General features: G+C 34.3%; 1 protein-coding gene across 1 annotated transcript in view; it reads left to right on the forward strand.

Moving 5' to 3' along the window:
- Positions 1–13,546, forward strand: part of UTP18 (UTP18 small subunit processome component) — a 33,627-nt gene extending 20,081 nt beyond the window's left edge. The window contains exons 10-14 of the mRNA XM_074261814.1: positions 863–986; positions 4,071–4,245; positions 7,402–7,544; positions 11,331–11,377; positions 13,432–13,546. Coding sequence (XP_074117915.1) covers positions 863–986; positions 4,071–4,245; positions 7,402–7,544; positions 11,331–11,355 — 467 coding nt within the window. The 3' untranslated portion in view covers positions 11,356–11,377; positions 13,432–13,546. The remainder of the gene's footprint in view (positions 1–862; positions 987–4,070; positions 4,246–7,401; positions 7,545–11,330; positions 11,378–13,431) is intronic.
- Positions 13,547–19,422: the final 5,876 nt, after the last annotated feature.

A 19,422-nucleotide genomic window follows, 5' to 3' on the forward strand; every position in this document is an offset into this window, starting at 1 on the left:
GTCATATAGATCAATTGAATTCTGTTCCTGAAGTAAATTCTTACATAATAAAGAAATTCTGCATTTTTTTGTATATTTCCATATAAATTAATTTTGTAGATATCTTAGTAACTATCTAGCCTTTTTCTTTTCTTTTGGTTCCTTGAAGAAGCAGTATTTTGTTCCTCCTGGTCTTCAGTCTTACTCTTAGCCTTCACATTAAAATGAACTCATTAGTTTCAATTAATGAGTTCATTTTAATATGAAGGCTAAGAATCCATGGAAATTTTTGCATTTGCCTTCATTTTAGAGTATTCTTCAATTTAGGGTAATTTATTCCTCTTTTTAATTAAAAAAAAAAAAAAGAAATAAAGGTAAGCCTTCAAACTCTTATCCAACATATATTTTATGGAAACATTCTTTAGAAAGGAAAGTAAGAGCTAGAATTTTTTTCTTAGATTTGTGGAACAGTATCCTAATCAGACAAGTGAACTTTAGGACATTTGTTCACTTTTGGCCTGAGATGGGAGGCAGGATTTCATGAGGTTTAGCCATTGCAGCATAGTTAATGTGCTGTTAAAGTTAAAACAACTTTAAAGAAAATAAGGATACTTAGCAAACTTTTAGGGAATTATTAAATTTAGTATTTAAAGCCCCGATTTATTGTTTAAAAACTCCAGTAATCTACCATGAAATATAGCTACTTTCTTATCAATGACCTAAGTTTAATATGTGATTAAAGCTTTCCTTTTTAACTGTCACAGAGTATCCTATGTAATGCTTACTATATGTCTACCTAGTAACTTCAAGAACTGATAGGTTTATTTGCCTGTAGATTATAAAAGTGTAATGTTACCTTTCCCCCTTTTGTTCTTTCATTCAGTGGATGGTGAAGTTTACATTTGGGATGTGAATTCCAGGAAATGCCTGAACAAATTTACTGATGAAGGATGTTTGCGTGGATTAAGTATTGCTGTGTCTAGGAATGGACAATATGTTGCTTGTGGGTGAGTAATCTCTTATTGTTTAATATTAATGACAGTGCTAGATATCTTAAATAATACAGAATTATAAAATTAATTTTCATAGAATTAATTCAAAATTCTGTATTGATGGCTTAAATTCAGATATACTTTTGCTTGTTAAATCGTAACATGATTTAATTTTAGTGGTTTTGTAGCAGCTGTTGAACTGGTAAAATACAGGATGACCTTATAATTGCATTTTGTTTTGTAACTGAAGTGTAGCAATTTTGCCTTATCCTAACATTTTTGGAACTATTTTTACTCTCCTGCTGCTAAAGGGGGAATTTCCTAGAAAAGTATCCAGAAATGGGTCATTAGCCTTGTGGTGTGGTTTTTAATGCTTTCTTGGATATAGGTTTAGCTGGCCTGCTTATCAAATTTGTAGATGACACCAAGCTTAAAGAGGGTTTTAATATATTGGTTGACTGAGTTTCACTCCAAAAAACATCTTGATAGACTAGAATTAGACTATTAGTCTAGACTGATAGTCTAGAATTAGACTGTTATAAAAAAACAAGGAACTTTTTGTAAAGTATCATAAATTTTGCTTATTTCAAGGATTTCTTCGTTATTGAAGTTTTTTCTTAAAATTAACATTGTTTTTCTTCCTTCCCTATTATCTCTTTCCAATTTATAGTTTGTTTCTGGAGTAAAAGGAATTTTTTTTTCCCATACAAAAATAATGTCATATAGTGGAAAGAACACTAAGACTTAGAAGTCAAAAGAACTGAGTTCTTACTTAAATTTGCCACTTGCTGGCTGTGCAACCTTGGGAAGCTCATTGCTTCATCAGGAAGATGAGGACAAAATTCTTGTTCTGTTTACCTTGCTGTGTAATGGGAGTTAGTCATCAATCAGCAAGTATTTATTTAAACACTTTTTTAATGGTGTTCCAGGCACAATGCTAAATGCTAAGAGCCTTGTAATGGGGGAAGATAAAATGCAAAAAGGACATTGAAAATCATGTTGGGAGTGAGGGAGTCATATATAGATAGAGGCATGGTGGCTAAATCTGGAGAGTGAAGTTTGGTTGTCTGTGACCTTTCCCTAGAATGTAGATTCCAGGGAGAACTCAGGAGTAGAACAAGGGCCTGCCCACAGGCAAGGAAGTAAGGAGCTGAGTCTTATTGACTAATTTGAGAAAAGGAAGATGTCCTGCCTGGAGCTTTTTCCCAAAATGGAGATTCCAGGAAGAATTGAACCAGTGGGAGAACCAATCAAATGAGATGGCTATAGAATCTTAAGAGTTCTGAAAGATGTTTATAAATTGTAAAGTAGCATTTATATTTATGGTGGTATTATATAAAAATCTAGTTTTTTGAGAATCATACTTTTACATCTAGAAGCTTTTCAGAAAATCTAATTTTACTCCTTCATTTTACAAATAGGGAAACTGAGGTTCAGAGCAATTGGGTGATTTGCCTAGGGCTATTTTATTCACAACATCTGGTGTCTAGTTCTTTTCTGATTCTGCATCTTGTGTTTGTTGCATTGTTATATGTAGTCCTTCCAAAAATTGTTTGTCCTTGAACCTCCTATAGACATTTATTTTTTATCTTTTCTAGTATTTTTATTTATTTATTGTTATTATAGCTTTTTATTTACAAGACATATGCATGGGTAATTTTTAAGCATTGACCCTTGCAAAACTTTCTGTTCCAATTTTTCTCCTCCTTTTCCCCTCCCCTAGATGGCAGGTAGACCAATACATGTTAAGTATGTTAAAGTATCTGTTAAATATAATATATGTATACATATTTTTATACAGTTATCTTGCTGCTCAAGAAAAATCAGATTTAGAAATAAGGTAAAAATAACTTGAGAAGGAAAACAAAAATGCAAGCAGACAAAAACAGAAGCAGTGGAAATGCTATGCTGTAGTCCACACTCATTTCCCATAGTTCTTTCCCTGAGTGTAGCTAGTTCTCTTTATTATTGAACAATTGGAACTGATATGGTTCATCTCATTGTTGAAGAGAGTCATGTGCATCAGAATTGATTATCTCCTATATGGCATTTAAAAAAAGCCTGGATTTGCTCCTTCCCTTTACCCCCAATCTAATTTGAAAACAGTTTTTCACAACCTATCTCTTCGTGAAGATAATATTTTAGTGCATGAATTTTTACGTGAAGGCATGAAATTGCTAGAAAATACTCTAAATGTTAAAATGTTTGCTACAGCTTTAGTTGATGTAAAAACGTTGACAGTGAAAAGATATAAATATGACTTAAAGGTGTCAGGGGAAACCTTTATTTAATAGCGACCAGTTTCTTAACTGCACATACTACACTTTCAAAGTTTTCCAAATTGAACCCAAACATTTGTCACACAATTTTATCTTTGTGGCTAGCAAAAAACATCACCTGCTATTCTATAAGGGTTACTTGTCTAAATGAGGCTGAACAGGAGAGCCTGAAATACAACCAGGGAAGAAGGGTGCTGATAGTCCTAATGCTCTTCCCTCCCCACCCCCCCAAGGCTGGGGTTAAGTGACTTGCCCAGGGTCACACAGCTAGGAAGTATTAAGTGTCTGAGACTAGATTTGAACTTGGGTCCTCCTGAATTCAGGGCTGGTGCTCTATCCACTGCGCCACCTACCTGCCTCTCCTAATGCTCTTAAAAGTCTTTTGGGGTCTTCCAATTGAAGAAAAAAATATAAAAATTGCCTATTTAAAGCTTAATATAAATGCTTTTGATTTAATCAACACTTGATTGATTTTGCTATTTAATATTCAAGTGTCCTTTTTTCTTATAATTAATGAAAGTGTTAAAATATGAAATTATCTTCTATTTTCTGAATATTTTGATCATCAAAAACACATATGTTTGAGATCTTATCTTTGGGTAATGTAGTTGAGCTCTGTAGAATTAACTAGTTTAATAGTACTTATCTTAAGACTATAAACATATTCAAGTATGTATGAATAACCCCCAATTTCTCCTATTTTTCATAATTGACTGTCAATATTCATTTATATCCAGTTCATATAGATTATGAAAATTTTTATTGTATTCTTCTGGTGATTTGAGCTTGATATTTGCTTTTTTTTTTTCTTCTTTCATAGTTCCAGTTCTGGTGTGGTAAATATCTATAATCAAGATACTTGTCTTCGAGAAAGTAACCCGAAGCCTATAAAAGCCATAATGAATTTGGTTACTGGAGCTACTTCTATGGCTTTCAATCCTACCACAGAAATTCTGGCTATAGCTTCTAATGAAGCAAATGAAGCTGCTAGATTGGTAACTTTTTAAACTTTTATTTTTAATATTGATAATAGCTTTTAATCCAAATTGGGGATTTGAAAAGGAGATGGGAAAAGAAAATACTGGTTTAAAAAAGAAAAATGAATCTATATCCATCTCTCTCTCTCTCTTTTTTAATTATAGCTTTTTATATACAAAACAAATGCATGAGTAATTTTTCAACATTGACCCTTGCAAAAACTTCTGTTTCAACTTTTCCCCTTTTTCCCTCCATCCCCTCCCCTACATTGCAGGTAGTCCCATACATGTTAAATATGTTAAATACAATGTATGTGTACATATTTATACAGTTATCTTGTTGCACAAGAAAGATCGGTAAAGAAGGTAGAAAGAAGGTAAAAATAACTTGAGAAGAAAAAACAAAAATGCAAGCAAATAATAACAGAGTGCAAATGTTATGTTGTGGTTCATTCACATTTCCCAGTGTTCTTTCTCTGGCTGTAGCTGGTTCTGTTCTTTACAGATCAGTGGAACTGATTTAGTTCATTTCATTGTTGAAGAGATCTACATCCATCAGAATTGATCATCATGTAGTATTATTGTTGAAGTTTACGATGATCTCCTGATTATGCTCATTTCACTTAGCATCAGTTCATGTATGTCTCTCCAAGCCTATGTATTCATCCTGCTAGTCATTTCTTATAGAACAATAATATTCCATAACATTCATATATCACAATTTATTCAGCCATTCTCCATTTGATGGGCATCCATTCAATTCCAGTTTCTAGTCACTACAAAAAGGGCTGCCACAAGCATTTTTGCACATAAGGATCCCATTCCCTTTAATATATCCTTGGGATAGAAGCCCAGTATTAACATGCTACATCCATCTCTTGACATGCAATGTGTGAAACTCTACCCTCTGTATCTAGTCATAGGCCTGACACTTAAAAGATTCTTAATAAAATGTTTAAGGTCCTAGGCTGGAGACTTCTCCAGCTGGATTTAATGTTACTAATGAGCTATGTTAGATGTCAGTCAGACTTTTGACAAAGGTACATCTCTGCCTTCAATTTAGGTGAATATTTAAATAGTAGTCAGTAGATGGGGAAGGTTAAAACTCCATGTTGCTTTTAAAGAAAATCTATTTCACAAATTTTTGTTTCATTATTTTAATGATAACAGATTTTTAAAGGAAACTTTGGGATCCAATATCTACAGAATATTTTATGAAAGATATATAGTAGTTCTGTTGTTTTTTTTTTTTTTTTTTTTTTTATTGTTCATGAAAATGTACTGTTTTTTAATTGTGAAAAAATGGTATGCCATTTATTTTTTAAAAAGCTATTTGAAAAATAGTTATTTTTTTAAAAAGTTAATTTCTAATAAAAAGGAACTCAAGAATGACAGTGTCCTGAATCAATGAAAGAGCATTAAGTCAGTTGTTGGGCCTCATATCATTTTAAAGTGGCAAACTCTTCTGTTATCTTACAACAAAGTAATGTATCTAAATCCAAGACATTATATCAATAGCAGATCCAGAAGTGTAATTATTTGGGGCCAAGAATTCTAACTTTTTAAATTCTCAGTCTTAGAAGATTAGTCCTTTCAGTGACCTAGTTCTCACAGACTGCAAGGAGCCTCAGAGCTTGAACACTGATAATTTGTACTATATTTATTGTTCTAACAAGGCATAGGCTATACCATCCCCTGGCAAAAATTGACTAAAACTTCCTTTGGATTTGTACTTCAGCTTTTAACTTGGGGAAAACCCCCAATTCTTAGTCCAATTTTGTTGCTTAAAATATGATAGTTGGAAAGTTATATAAATTCGAATTGGGATTTATTTTTGTACTTAAAATGAAAGTGAAAGGAATGAACAGAAACTTCAGTTTTTCAAAAGGTTATTCAGGTGTCAGGTGAAGGAGTTAAATTGATATGTTTGCCTTAATGGGTAAGGGAGAAGCTAGATGGAGGAAGATAATTAAAATGAAAAGGAATTTTTAAAAATATTAAAATAAAGTATATTTTTTAAAAAAATAAATGTGCATAATCTCTTTGTTAGATGATAAATCTAATGGAAACAAAGCACATTGACAATTTTATCATTTGACCCCCATGGCAGGTTGTTAATCCTAGAATATTTCTTTTAAATTCCTTACATTTTCTGATAGTCAGTAGCTGTCATATTATGTCTAACAAATATCTGGTAAGAGATTTAAGTAAAATGAACAGTGTACTGCTTTAAATGAGTGCATTTTAACTAGCACTAGAATGTGAAAATAACCTTGTTGTGATGGTATGCAGTCTTATCTGTACATGTGTAGACTATATTAAGTGAAAGCCAACAATTTGTCAAGGGAAATCACTGAAGAAAATTTGTGTGTGTATTTGTTCATACTCATTTATCTCTGAGCTGAATCCCAAGTATGTGTTTCTCTGATCTGTATTGTAGAGGGGAGGGGGAAAGAGGAAGATCATAAAGAAGAGGCCATGGCAGAAAATAAGATTTGGCTGCTGGGGAAAACAGCATTTGTTTTTCAATCCTGCCCCATCTTAGGATACTTTATGATCCTCCTGTGATAATAGGGGAAAACAGATATTTGAATATATCTTTTTCCTGATTTATCCTAATCTGGAGATCAAAAAGGGTGCTTCACATATTTGCAAATCCGATTAGTTGTATGTGAGAAAAATACTCAGTTTATTTTAAAAGACTCGATATGAATTTTGTTGTTATATCTGTCATGTACAAAAATTATCTCCATAACATTAGGTCTCTATTTACAGTTGGCATTCTTGTAGCAAACTGACCTGTTAAGTGATCCTTCATCATCATTGTTATTACATTATCAGAGAGTTTGGCTCAGTAAATTCTTGTTGGATTTGAATTGAGTTTCATGATGGAAGCAATTGTAGAAGTATTCTTGACATTCTTCTGTGTTCTCTGAATTCTGATATTATGGGTTAAGAGCTATAAGTGTATTTAAATTTTTCTCAAAATTTAAAGTTGGTTTAGCTGTGTTAAATTATAAATCCAAATAACACCCAAATCTATTTTTAATGTAGGAACATTTCTACCTTTGAAGTACTATATGTAATGTACGGTTTAATTACAATTAACTTTTTAGTCACTATAGGAAAGCTTAAATGCACATTAAATTAAAAAAATTTTATTATCTCCTGCAGGTTCATCTACCTTCCTGTACAGTATTCTTAAACTTTCCTATGAATAGAATTAAGCAGATTTTCCTTGCTCAAACTTTGGATTTCTCTCCTAGAAGTGGATATTTTGCACTGGGAAACAACAAGGGCAAAGCCTTATTGTATAGGTAGGTATTACTTAAAAGATGTTAAAATATTCACTCTGCAAGCTACATTTGAAAGCAGAAGGTGAAGTATATATACCATTTAGCAATTTGATCTTTAATAGATTTTATTATCTTCAGATTATGTCATTTGATTTTATTTATGCTCTAGCCTATGCTTTTTATTATCAAGGAACTTTAATCAGTGTCACTGATTTATAAAAGATCATCAAAATACAAAAAGAAATAGAAGCTGTAATTTCAGTGTTTGTGAAGTGCTTCTCAAGTAACCCAAAGGCAGGGAGCATGGATTGAAAAAAACTCATTATAGGCCCTTGCAATTTATTAGCTTATTATCTTCCATTCAGAATATGTACTTCTGATTCACCAGTGTTGACACTGACCTAGTCAGCCATGTTCAAAGCAACCTGAAGGCATAAAGTGATTTGCTCTAGGTTCCTATGTAAATTATTTGGGGATAAGAGAGTAAAGAAGGACTTGAACCAAAGTCTGTGGTTTTCCCAGTGTACCACATTCTCTTGTTCCTTTAATCCAAGTTAATAAGGACCTTTTTTTTTTTTTTTTTTACAGTTTCACATAACACTTTATTTTGACTTTGTTTTTTCAGTTGATATATATTTTCTACTGTAACTATTTTGAGTCCATATCCCTTGGCTTGCATGAGTTATATCCTGTCTATACTATGTGAGCTTAGCACAGCGAATATTTAACAATTATGTTATTAAATTGATCTGAACATGTACACTGTAAACATCAGATATTTAACATATTGAGATTACCTACATGTATAAAGCCTTAATGATGGCGAATTTCAAGAAGAATAAAAATTTATATGCTCAGCCTATTTTATACTTCCCACATATATTAGCTAGAAAACCAAGAATAAACCAGATGTAATTGCCTGAAGGTCAGTAGGTGTATTCTTCAGAGAGAACTAAACAGCTTTCTTCAGAACATCTAGGATGAACTTAATCTCCTTTCCTCATTCTTGGATATTACCGAACAAAATATATACTATTTTGGCATTTAAATCCCTTCATAATTTGGCTGCCTTTCTTGGCTTATTATTCCCTTTCATTTATTCTACATTTAAGACAAATTGGCCTCCATACTATGACTCACAATGGGCATTCCATTGCCCATCTTTATGCTTTAAATAGTGTTTCTTCCTCATTTTTACTTCATAGAATCTCTAATTTTCTCCAGAGCTTAACTCATATTCTCTCTTACATGAGGCTTTTCCTGATTCCCTCTCATGCCATCTCCCTTCTTTACTGTTGTTTTCCTTTCCATTCCAAATGACTTTGTATCATCATTTTTATAATTTGTATTCAATTTAACATGCATGCATATTTCCCCCCAGTGTAAGCTACATTAAAGTAGGAACCTTCTCTCCTTCCCTTTATTTCTTCTTCCTTCCATTTTATAGCACAGTGGTCCTCAAAATTTTTAAATAGGGAGCCAGTTCACTGTCCCTCAGACTGTTGGAGGGCCGGACTATAGTAAAAACAAAAGCTCACACTCTGTCTCTGCCCCTCAGCCCATTTGCCATAACCCAGCGCGCTGTATAAATGTCCTCAGCGGGCTACATCTGGCCCGAGGGCCATAGTTTGATAACCCCTGCTATAGCACATAGCTACAACTTTATACTTTCTTGATGAATCGATTAAAGAATGAATCTTTTTAACTAATTTGCAATTCTGGAAGTTAGAAAAAAGGAAGTCTTTAAACTTTGAGGATTTGGAGATATTCCATCTCTAAAAAGATATGACTTATTGTAATTGTGAAGGGACAAAAAATTAGTCTAGAAAAATCAATGATCCTATAACTTTTATTCTAAAGTGAGATATTTTAAGAATATCTTATTGGGAGAGACAAAAACAGGAAGAAAGAAACTACAGACCAATATTCTTCATGAACATTGATGTAGATATTTTAAATAAAATCTAATAAATAGGCTAAAAAATTAGTTTATATACTATGATTAGGTTGGGTTTATACCAGGAATCAAAGTTGATTCAACATAAGGAAGATAATGTATGCAATAATCCACATTACTGATGTAATAAAAAAAAAACATAATTATATCAGTAGCTATTGAAAAGATTTTTTTTTTTTTTGGGGACAAAATTTAGCACTCATTTCTGTTAAAAATTAGAAATCATAAGGAATAAATAGAACTTTCCCCAATGAAGTAAATAGTATTTTTCTAAATACTAGAGCAAACATTATGTATAACAGAAAAAAAATTATAGGCCTTTCCAGTAAGATCAAAGATAAAACAAGGATGATGCTCATTATCAGCACTGCTATTTTAACAGGGTTCTAGAAATGGTAGCTCTATCAATAAGACCAGGAAAAGAAATTGAGGATTAATCTTAGTCAAAGAGAAGACAAACTTATTCTGTTTTGTTTTTGACAGATGATATACTAAACAAAAAATTTTCTTGAAATAACTTCAGAACTTTTTTAAAGATACATCTATATTTATTATGTACCAATATTGGACTTATGAAAGAAGAAAAAGATTTATATGTACAAAAATATTAATAGGTGTTCTTTTTTTTTCCCCCCTGAGGCTGGGGTTAAGTGACTTGCCCAGGGTCACCCAGCTAGGAAGTGCTAAGTGTCTGAGATCAGATTTGAACTCGAGTCCTCCTGAATTCAGGGGTGGTGCTCTATCCACTGCTCCACCTAGCTGCCCCAATAGCTGTTCTTCTCATAGTAGCCTTTGAAATTGCAAACTTAAGGGAGCATCTTCCCATTAGTGAATGGCCAAACAAATTGTAATGTAATAGATTATAATGTAGTGTAATCCCATAAGAAGTGAAGTGGACAATTTCATTGGAAACTGGGATGATCTTTATGAATCGATTAAAAGCAAAATGAGCAGAAGTAGGATAACAGTTTATACAGTGATAATGCCGAGAAAAACAACTTTGAAGAATTGTAGAACTCCAAACAAGTGTAAAGGATGAGGTTGAAATACCACTTATTTCCTGAAAGAGAAGTGTTTTTAAGATCCAGAAATATCTGTTTGGGGACAACAAACAGGAATTTATTTTGCTGGATTACTGGCTGCATGTAATGAAAAAAAAAATTTCAATTAAATTTTTTTTTTTTTTTAAATTTGGTAGGGTGTGGATGGGGGGTATGGACAGATTAATTTAAAAATGCTTTAATGGTATATATGCAATTAAAAAAACTTCAGAACTGATGATCAATGCCATGAGTTCAAAACAGTAGAAATGAACACATATTTCTGAACATGTTTAATGTATGAATTGCTTTTACTGTGTTATTTTAGCTCTGAATGGTTTTCTGGGAGGGATTTTAAGAACTTTGCTCAGTGGTAAAGGGCAGTGGTAGTGGGAAGGACTGATTGATTAACTAAAAAAAATACTTGTTGAAAAAAATATCTTGGTTAGAAAACATATTGAAGATTCTATTTGGATTTATTGCCTTCTGAGCATTTTCTCTAGCTTTTTCCTATACTTTGAATCTTTTAAGATGAAGTTGATACTAGTTTATTTTTAAGCATTTTGTTTTTTCCATAGTTTTATATATGTAATAAAATCTCTATATACAACCTTTCTCTGAAAACTGAAATAGCCATTGATTTGAAATGTAGGCTACAAAATATACTAGGTTAAGTTCTCTTCATCAGGTGTTTTAATTCCCACATCATTATATATATTAATCCTCTTAAAGTGCCATAGAAAGTTTCCAATTGACACATGAATTGTAATACTTTGTGAAATGGCTAAATCACTCTCTTATCTTTTTTAGGTTGCACCATTATTCAGATTTCTGAGGTGGGAAGTGGATTTTTGCTGGTAAGAAACCTTTTTGGGCCTAAAATTATATTCATTGCCATTAGGTAGACAAAGGGATTTAAATTCTTTGATGTTTGGGTGTGTGTGTGGAGTGCATTTCATCATTTTGGGAGGAGTTACTTATATTTTAGATATGGGAAGTAGGGAAGAAAGGGGGAGGAGAATTATTTTTCATGAGGTAATCTTGGAACAATCCATTGGAAGTCACCAGCAGTAGACTTGGGCCCTGACTTGGGGCATTCATTAGCATTACACTCTATGAACCACCTGTTGTCCCCTTCATAAAATGAGCTATTGGTGTTTGCACTCAAAGGCTTGGGAGGAAAGCTCATTATAAATTCTACATAAGCTGTTGCCATCGGGAGGAATCCTCTTCTGAGCGGATTACTTAAGAGTATTGCCTTCAGTTATTGGCATGGTATTTTAAGAGGATGTTAATATAATAAGAATAAGAATAGCTAACACTGATACAGCAGCACCATGCTAAATACTTTCTAGTCCTTCTCATTTGGTCCTCGCAGCCACCCCAGGAGGTAGGTGCTGCTCCTCTCCCATTTTTACACTTGAGGAACCTGAGGGTAAGGGGCTTGGCCAGGATCACACAGCCATTTAGTGAGTGTCTGAGGCTGAGTTTGAGTTCCAGGCTTGCGGACTCCAGGCCAGGCATTCTGAGTGGCAAGAAGGCACTAGAAGGCCAGGTCTCCTCTTCAGATTTTTGAGGAGGGGAGTGTATCTGCATAACTTGACAAGTGGGTGGGCAGGCAGCCTCTCAGAGAGCCAAAGTGACAAAGTGTCAGGTTCCTGTTGGCACCAGGGGTTCTCAGGCACAAGCTGGGCAAGGAGAGGCAGCGGGGAATAGGGAATGAGCCTTTGGGCAAATCACAGGGTTTTCCCTAGTGGAGAAGGAAATGGCTGTGAGCTCTTCTGATTCCGTGACCTAAGCGTGTAACCAACATGTCTGCATGCCCTCTGAGCTCTCCAGGCTTGATGTCTGCACTTCCAGGACTCGGCAGGTTGTCAGCCTGGAAGGAAGAGTCCTGGATCAAGGACACAGGATATGAACCCAATCCTGGCTTTGATATTTCTTACCTGTAGGGCTTGCACAGGTCCTTCCATTCTTTTAGCTCTCTTTTTCCTTATTTATCAGTTTAAAATTTTATCAACTTAAACTGAGTCTTGAGTTTGGAAAAAGTATTCTTATATTAGGAATCTGTAGGCAGTTCAGTGGATAATCTTTAAGGTCCCTTCTAATTTGATTATATAAATGCTAGCATGTGTCACCGACAGGTGGCCAATGCTGTAGAGTAGACCATTTAGCATGTTGCTGTGGCATCTTGTCACTTATGAACAATAAATCAATTATACAGTTAACAATAATTGGTACTGATGTGTAGAGCCTAGGATTCAGGAGAATTAATATAAATAGTAAAAATTTAGAAACAATGGCCTATTCAGGGAAGGGCAATATATTGGTCCCTAAAGCTGACATTTAAGTGACAAGAGGAAGGAAAGCTCATCATTTAATTCAGTTTAGTACACGTTTGTTAAACATTTAGTTTAGATGTTAATAAGTTACTTCTGTCAAGGAGCTTATAATCTAGGGGTGATATGACATTCACCAAGGTGGAGGAGGGGATGGATTCAGAGTAGTCTAGGAAAATGGGAAGAAAGAGAAAACAGTTTCATCTGGAATGATTGGGGGAAAAGGTTCTGGGGTGGGGGTCATCTATCTCCTGAATTGAGCAGAAGAAAGAGAAAGATTTCAGAGACCTTGCATCCCAGGCATTGGGGGTCTGCTCCCCCAGGACTGAAGCACAAGTGAGCTGCCAGGGAAGAAAGCAATGGAGTGACTCCACTAGGACAGTTGATCACTATGGCGGATTGGGATATCTTACTGCTAGGAGGGCTTAATCAGGTGGGTTTCCTTAGGAAAATATTTTCTGCAGAAGCATATGAATTGTCCATCCTGTTTGTGCTACATTGTCAGTGCTTATTTTGTTTGTTGATCACTAACATAAATTAATTCAATATCATCTCTTGTTTTTTTCCCTCAGATCCAGTTAAACTACAAAAGAAGTTCTTGTTTATATCTTTTTTTTTACTGTGTTTTCTAAATATATGTTAAAATGGAAAATAAATTAATAAAACAACTGTTCTTGTTTAAGTTAACAACAGTGTTGTCTTAATCACAGTGACTTAGTCTGCAGATGATTTTCCTCCTAATTTTAATGAATGCATTTTATCTCTAAATGTGAGAAAATAGAAACACATGCTGGTATTTAGTAGTAACATAAGCAAAAGTCTAACCGTACAGTTAACCTTGCCTGTTATTTTCTTTCGTTTTTGAATGATTGCCTCTCCTCAAGACCCCTACTCCAACTCCCTTTTTCTTAGTAGATGACTTAATCTTTTATTTAACTGAGGAGATTGAGGACATCCCTCATGAGCTCCCTCATCTTCCACACACAATTCCTCTAAGGTTCTGTCTTTTTCCATTCTATCTTTTCTTTCAGTTCTATAGGATAAGGTACCCCACTCCCATATGAAAACTAACCTTTCTACTTGTGGGCCCTTCATCATCTTTCCTCCCATTTCCTTAGCAAACTTGCTCTATGTATCATTTTCTGTTCTGTTTTCATCTTCAATTTCTCCTCTGCTAGCCCTTTTTCTTCTGCTTATAATCATATTCAGATCTCTCTACATTAAAAATAAAAAAGCTCTCTGTGAACTCAGATACTTTCTCACATTGGCTTTCAGTGTCTCTCACTACAATATGTCACTTCTCTACTCAAAAACATCTTTTCCATACTCCACTGGCTATTTGGATAAAACATCTAACTCAATATGGAAGACTGTTCTTCACAGTCTGCCCTGGACTTTGATTTCCAACCTTATTTGACATTTCCTTTTTATACCCTTTTTATACAGTCTGCTTTCCAGCTCAATTTGATGACTAGATATTTTCTTATCTTTCTCTGTCCTTTCTTCTACACATTTACACAAGTTATCTCCCCTTGCCTTGAATATATACTTCTTTTTTTCGTCTCTAAATGTTTGTACAAGTTATCTACTCATGCCATGAAGGTATATTCCTGTTTTCCTATGCTTGTTGAAATCCTTTCTTTTGATCACCCAGCTCTTATTTCCATGAAACCTTTGATTTTCCTTCTCAGCAAGTAAAAATGATCTCTGCTTTTCTTGAATTGTCCTCTTACATCTGTTTTTTTCCTTTGCTCCTATTGTATTATCTTGTGTTCTACTTATTAGTATATCTATCTTAACTCTTTTGTTAGAGTATAAGTATTTTGAGAGCAAGGACAAGGATTATGGTGTTTTTCATTTTTGTATCCACAAAAAGTTGCCAGTAGATTTTGAATGTTTAAACCAAAGTTATTTATCTTATTTATAGATAGGATAGTGAACAAAATGCTAAACTTGGAGTCAGGAAAGCCTAAATTCAAATCCTGCCTTAGAAACTTAAAGTAAATGACCCTAGGCAAATCTTTAACTTATCAGCCTCAGTTTTTTTACCTGAAAGTGAGGATGATAGTAGCACCTACTTCACAGAGTTGTCTCAGTTCAGATAACATATAAAGCATTTTGTAAACTATAAAACATTACAGAGATACTATTGTTGTTAAATAAATTATAATTATACTGAAATAATGTACTATTTTTCAGTCATTTTTTTGTGTTCCCTTGATACTTAATTAGATCATTCTTGGGCAGATTCTGGCCAATCTGGCTTTTCTTGAAATGAATAATAGGCTTGAAGTTAAAGAATTTAAATTCTGGATCCATGCTTCCTGGCTTCATAGCCTTAGATAGTCATTATATCTCTCTATCTCATTGTCTTCACCTATGTTAGGAAGAAGTTGATCCAGGATGGTTTCTAAACTCTTAAATTTTACGAACATTTCATCCTGTGAGATCTATTTGTATTTTTTCCATAGATACAAGCATTTACTAGCATAGTAGAAGCTTTCTTGTAAGTCTTTAATTACAAAATCTTGAGTTGAAAAAGATTTCACTTGCCCTGTAGTTTTAACATTCCTGAAAAAGAATCCACTGTACAGTAGTTCTAAAAAGTGGTCATCTATCCTTTGTTTAAAGGCTTTTGAGGATGTATGGGGATGGTGGCAATGGTACTATAATGCCAGAGAAAATAAGCAAGACAGATTAGAAGGCATTTTAATAATTTATTAAATGGAAGAGATTTACTGGGACCAAATGGATCCATGGTTTAGTCCCATGGCTGAATGAGACTATCCTCTCAAAGAATCCAGCAGTGAATGTCCCATTCTTTTATTGGGTTACAAGAACAATGACATAATAGGGCAGCTACCTGGATGGGGATGACCTAATGGGGGGAGGAACCTAGGATGAGGATGACATAACATGAGGAGGGAGGTACTGGAGAAGCTCCTGATATTCTAATGATGTCTAAAATGGATTAAGATCTTTATCCCATCAAACATTAAGAGGGAATGACTATAACCTAAGGTCTTACATCTATAAGACCTTTGTCCTATTAAGAAGGAATGGTTATAACCTGAGGCAGAGTAACTGAATAGAACTATCTGGGAAACTGGGACAGGACATTAAAAGGAACTGTGGCACAACAGTCCCTGCTACTTCCTTGAGGAAACTTGTGATGTTCTGTTCTCTAAGTAGTAATCATTCTCTGGAAGCAGGTTTCTTGGGGAGCTTCTGGAGGCAGTCTTAGTTTCAGTTCAGTTCCAATAATCACCAAATGCGCTAGGAGTTAAAGTCCAAATGCTTTATTTTCTCCTTCAAGTCTTGTCTCCTTCCTTGGGCCCAGTTAGCTTTCTTAGAGGCCTCTCTCCTTGGTTCCCTGAGAGCTCATGTCCGAATATCTCCAGCCAGCACAAAAGTTGAAGTGGGAATAAATCTTGATTCTGAATCTCCAAGATTGTGGGATTGTGGGTTTCTGCCTTGTGAATCTCCTGGAAGTTAATCCTAGTTCTGAATCTCCTGGAAGTCCATGAGCAGGCTTTTCCTTTAGACTTGTGAATCTCCTGGACTTACAAATCTCCCCACTGAATCCTGGCTCTGAATCTCCTTCCAGTGGGCTTGTCCTTTTATATGCTCTCTAAAGGTGTGAAGTTTAATGTATGAACCAATGAGCAAACTCCTTTAAAGGTGTAAACTCCTTTAAAGGTATGAACTCCTTTAAAGGTGTCAGCCAAGTACATTATCTTGAATCAAGTTCTGGCCCATAACATCTTGTAGGATCAGATCAACCATGCTAAATTAGATAATTATTGTCTCTATTCATTCCAGTGACTTAGCACCTTGTAATAATCCTAATAGAAACTCATTCCACTATAAGATTACTCTAGGATATAAGTAGGATAACTTTTTATATTTTTACTTATATCAAGCTTATGTGCTTTGCCACCTGAGCCAACCATGCAGAACTAGTTTTCTCCCTGTTGTATATGATGGTTTTTCAGATGTTGGAGAACAGTTATCACTCACATCTCACCTAATCTTCAAGGATAAATATCCCTTTTCCCTTAACCTAGCCTCATATGATTTTGAAGTTCTTAGCCAATTCACTTTGGATACTTTCCAAATGGTCACTTTTTTTTTTTTTTTTTAGGGTTGAAGGGTTTTTTTTTTTGTTTGTTTTGTTTTTAATAATTTCTTTTTATTTTTTGAAATATATGAAAAGATAATTTTCAACATATTCACCCTTTAAGAACCCTGTTGCAATTTTTTTCTCCCTGCCTTTCCCTCTGTACTCCCCTAGAATAGAGGTTCAATATAGGTTAAACATTTGCATTTCTTCTAAACATATTTTCACAATTATGCTGTACAAGAAAAATCAGATTGAAATGGGAAAAAATAAAGAAAAAAAGACAAGCAACAATAAAAAAGGGTGAAAATACTATGTTGTGATCCATATTCAGTTCCCATAGTCCTCTCTGGGTGCAGATGTCTCTCTTCCTTACAAGTCTATTGGAATTGGCCTAAATCACCTCAATGTTGAAAAGAGCCATGTTGATCATTATATAATCTTGTTGCTGTGTACAATGTTCTCTTGGTTCTACTTACTTCAGTTAGCATCAGTTCATTAAGTCTCTCCAGGCCTCTGTGAATCATCCTCCTGATTGTTTCTTACAAAACAATAATATTCTATAACATTCATATACCATAACTTATTTGGCCATTCTCCAACTGATGCCTATCCATCAGTTTCCAGTTTCTAGCCACTATGAAAAGGACTGCCATAAACATTTTTGCACATGTGGGTCCCTTTCCCTCCTTTAAGATCTCTTTGGGATATAAACCCAATAGAAACTTACTGCTGGATCAAAGGGTATGCACAGTTTGATAATTTCTATGCTCTCCACAATGGCTAGATCAGTTTACAATTCCACCAACAATTTATGTGTTCTAGTTATCCCACATTCTCTTCAACGTTATTATCTTTTCCTGTCATCTTAGCCAATCTGAGAGGTGTGAAGTAGTATTTCAGAATTGTCTTAATTTGCATTTTTTTCATAGTAATTTAGAACATTTTTTCATATGACTAGAAATGGCTTTAATTTTTTCATCTGAAAAGTGTTTATTCATTTCCTTTGGCCATTTATCAGTCGGAGAATGGCTTTTATTCTTATAAATTTGAGTCAATTCTCTATATTTTAGAAATGAGACCTTTATCAGAAACCTTGGTTGTAAAAAGGTTTCCCCCAGTTTTCTGTTTCCTTTCAAATCTTGATTGTTTTGGTTTGTCATCTATGTAGGATGCTTCCAGTTTATTCTTCCTAAAATGTGGTTCCACAACTTGAACAGTTCTGACCAGTGGGTGCCAGCACATTGTTAAAGTGACTGTTGTCTCTCCCTCTTAACACATGATGTACCTATCTTTTTTTAGATCCATTTTTAGAGTAGTTGGTTTTTCCATATTCTTTGAAAAAGAAATGAATGAATAATTTTAAGTGCTTTACTATTGTATACAAAGCATTGAACTTCAAGAGACAGACATTTAGCTTTAGGAAAATTAACAGTAGTGAACTTTTTATTGTATATTGTATATCTGTCCCAGTCCCTTCTATTTCCTCCCTTTTTGTACCATTTTCAGTAGCCAGAATTCTGACATATTTTCTAAAAGTAGACTCAAGTTGTTTCCCTTTTAAGTTGCTAGAGGGCAGCATAAGACTGTTCAATTAGCTGCATGGAGATTTAGATGTTGATAGGATTATCACTGTTTGCTGAGACAGCTAAATCATTCTTTCCTGTGATGGTCACCAATCAGTATATTTGCCTTTGTACTCTATCTAAAATCCTGGAATGTTGGCTTGGAAACAGATTGTTTACCAACAATTTTTTAGACTCTGGAGGTCAAGGGCATTGAAAGGATTCATTTTTATTTACAGAATATGGAGAAGTATAGAATAGAAATAGCACAGGATGAAAGGGGATTGGATGATTTTTGATTTGTAAGAGCAGAGGTTAGGATGTCTTTCTGATTTAGTCACAAATCTTTCAAAAGGGAGTGAGGATGGCACAAGAATTTACCACCTATTATGTGCTAGACACTGTGTGCTAAGCACTTTACAAATATTCTCTCATTTGATCCTCCCAACCCTGTGAGGTAGGTGCTATTAGTATTATTACTATCATCTTTATTTTATAGATGAGGATACTGTGGTTAAGTAACTTGCTCAGAGTTGCAAAGTTAGTTTCTGAGATTGGAGTTGAATTGTTCTTCCTGATTCTAGGCCCGATGTATAATTTAGCTGCCTCATAATGAATTATATGCTTTTCTAGTTTAGGAAATGGGTCTTTAGTCCACAACAAAAATTGTAGTCATCAAAATATCATAGTTGGAAGAAATCTAGAGGTCATCAAATCTAAACTACTCATTTTAGAGAAGATAAGTTTGGTGTCTCAGCTATGGTTTACACAGTAGTGAGTGTCCAAGGAGGGATTTGAAGCCAGATTTTTTTTTTTGATTTCAGATTCAGTGTGCTATCTACTACTCTAATCCCTTTTAAAAAACAGGCTCAATTTCT

The sequence above is a fragment of the Sminthopsis crassicaudata genome, chromosome 4 (genome assembly GCF_048593235.1).
Source record: "Sminthopsis crassicaudata isolate SCR6 chromosome 4, ASM4859323v1, whole genome shotgun sequence".
NCBI lineage: Eukaryota > Metazoa > Chordata > Mammalia > Dasyuromorphia > Dasyuridae > Sminthopsis > Sminthopsis crassicaudata.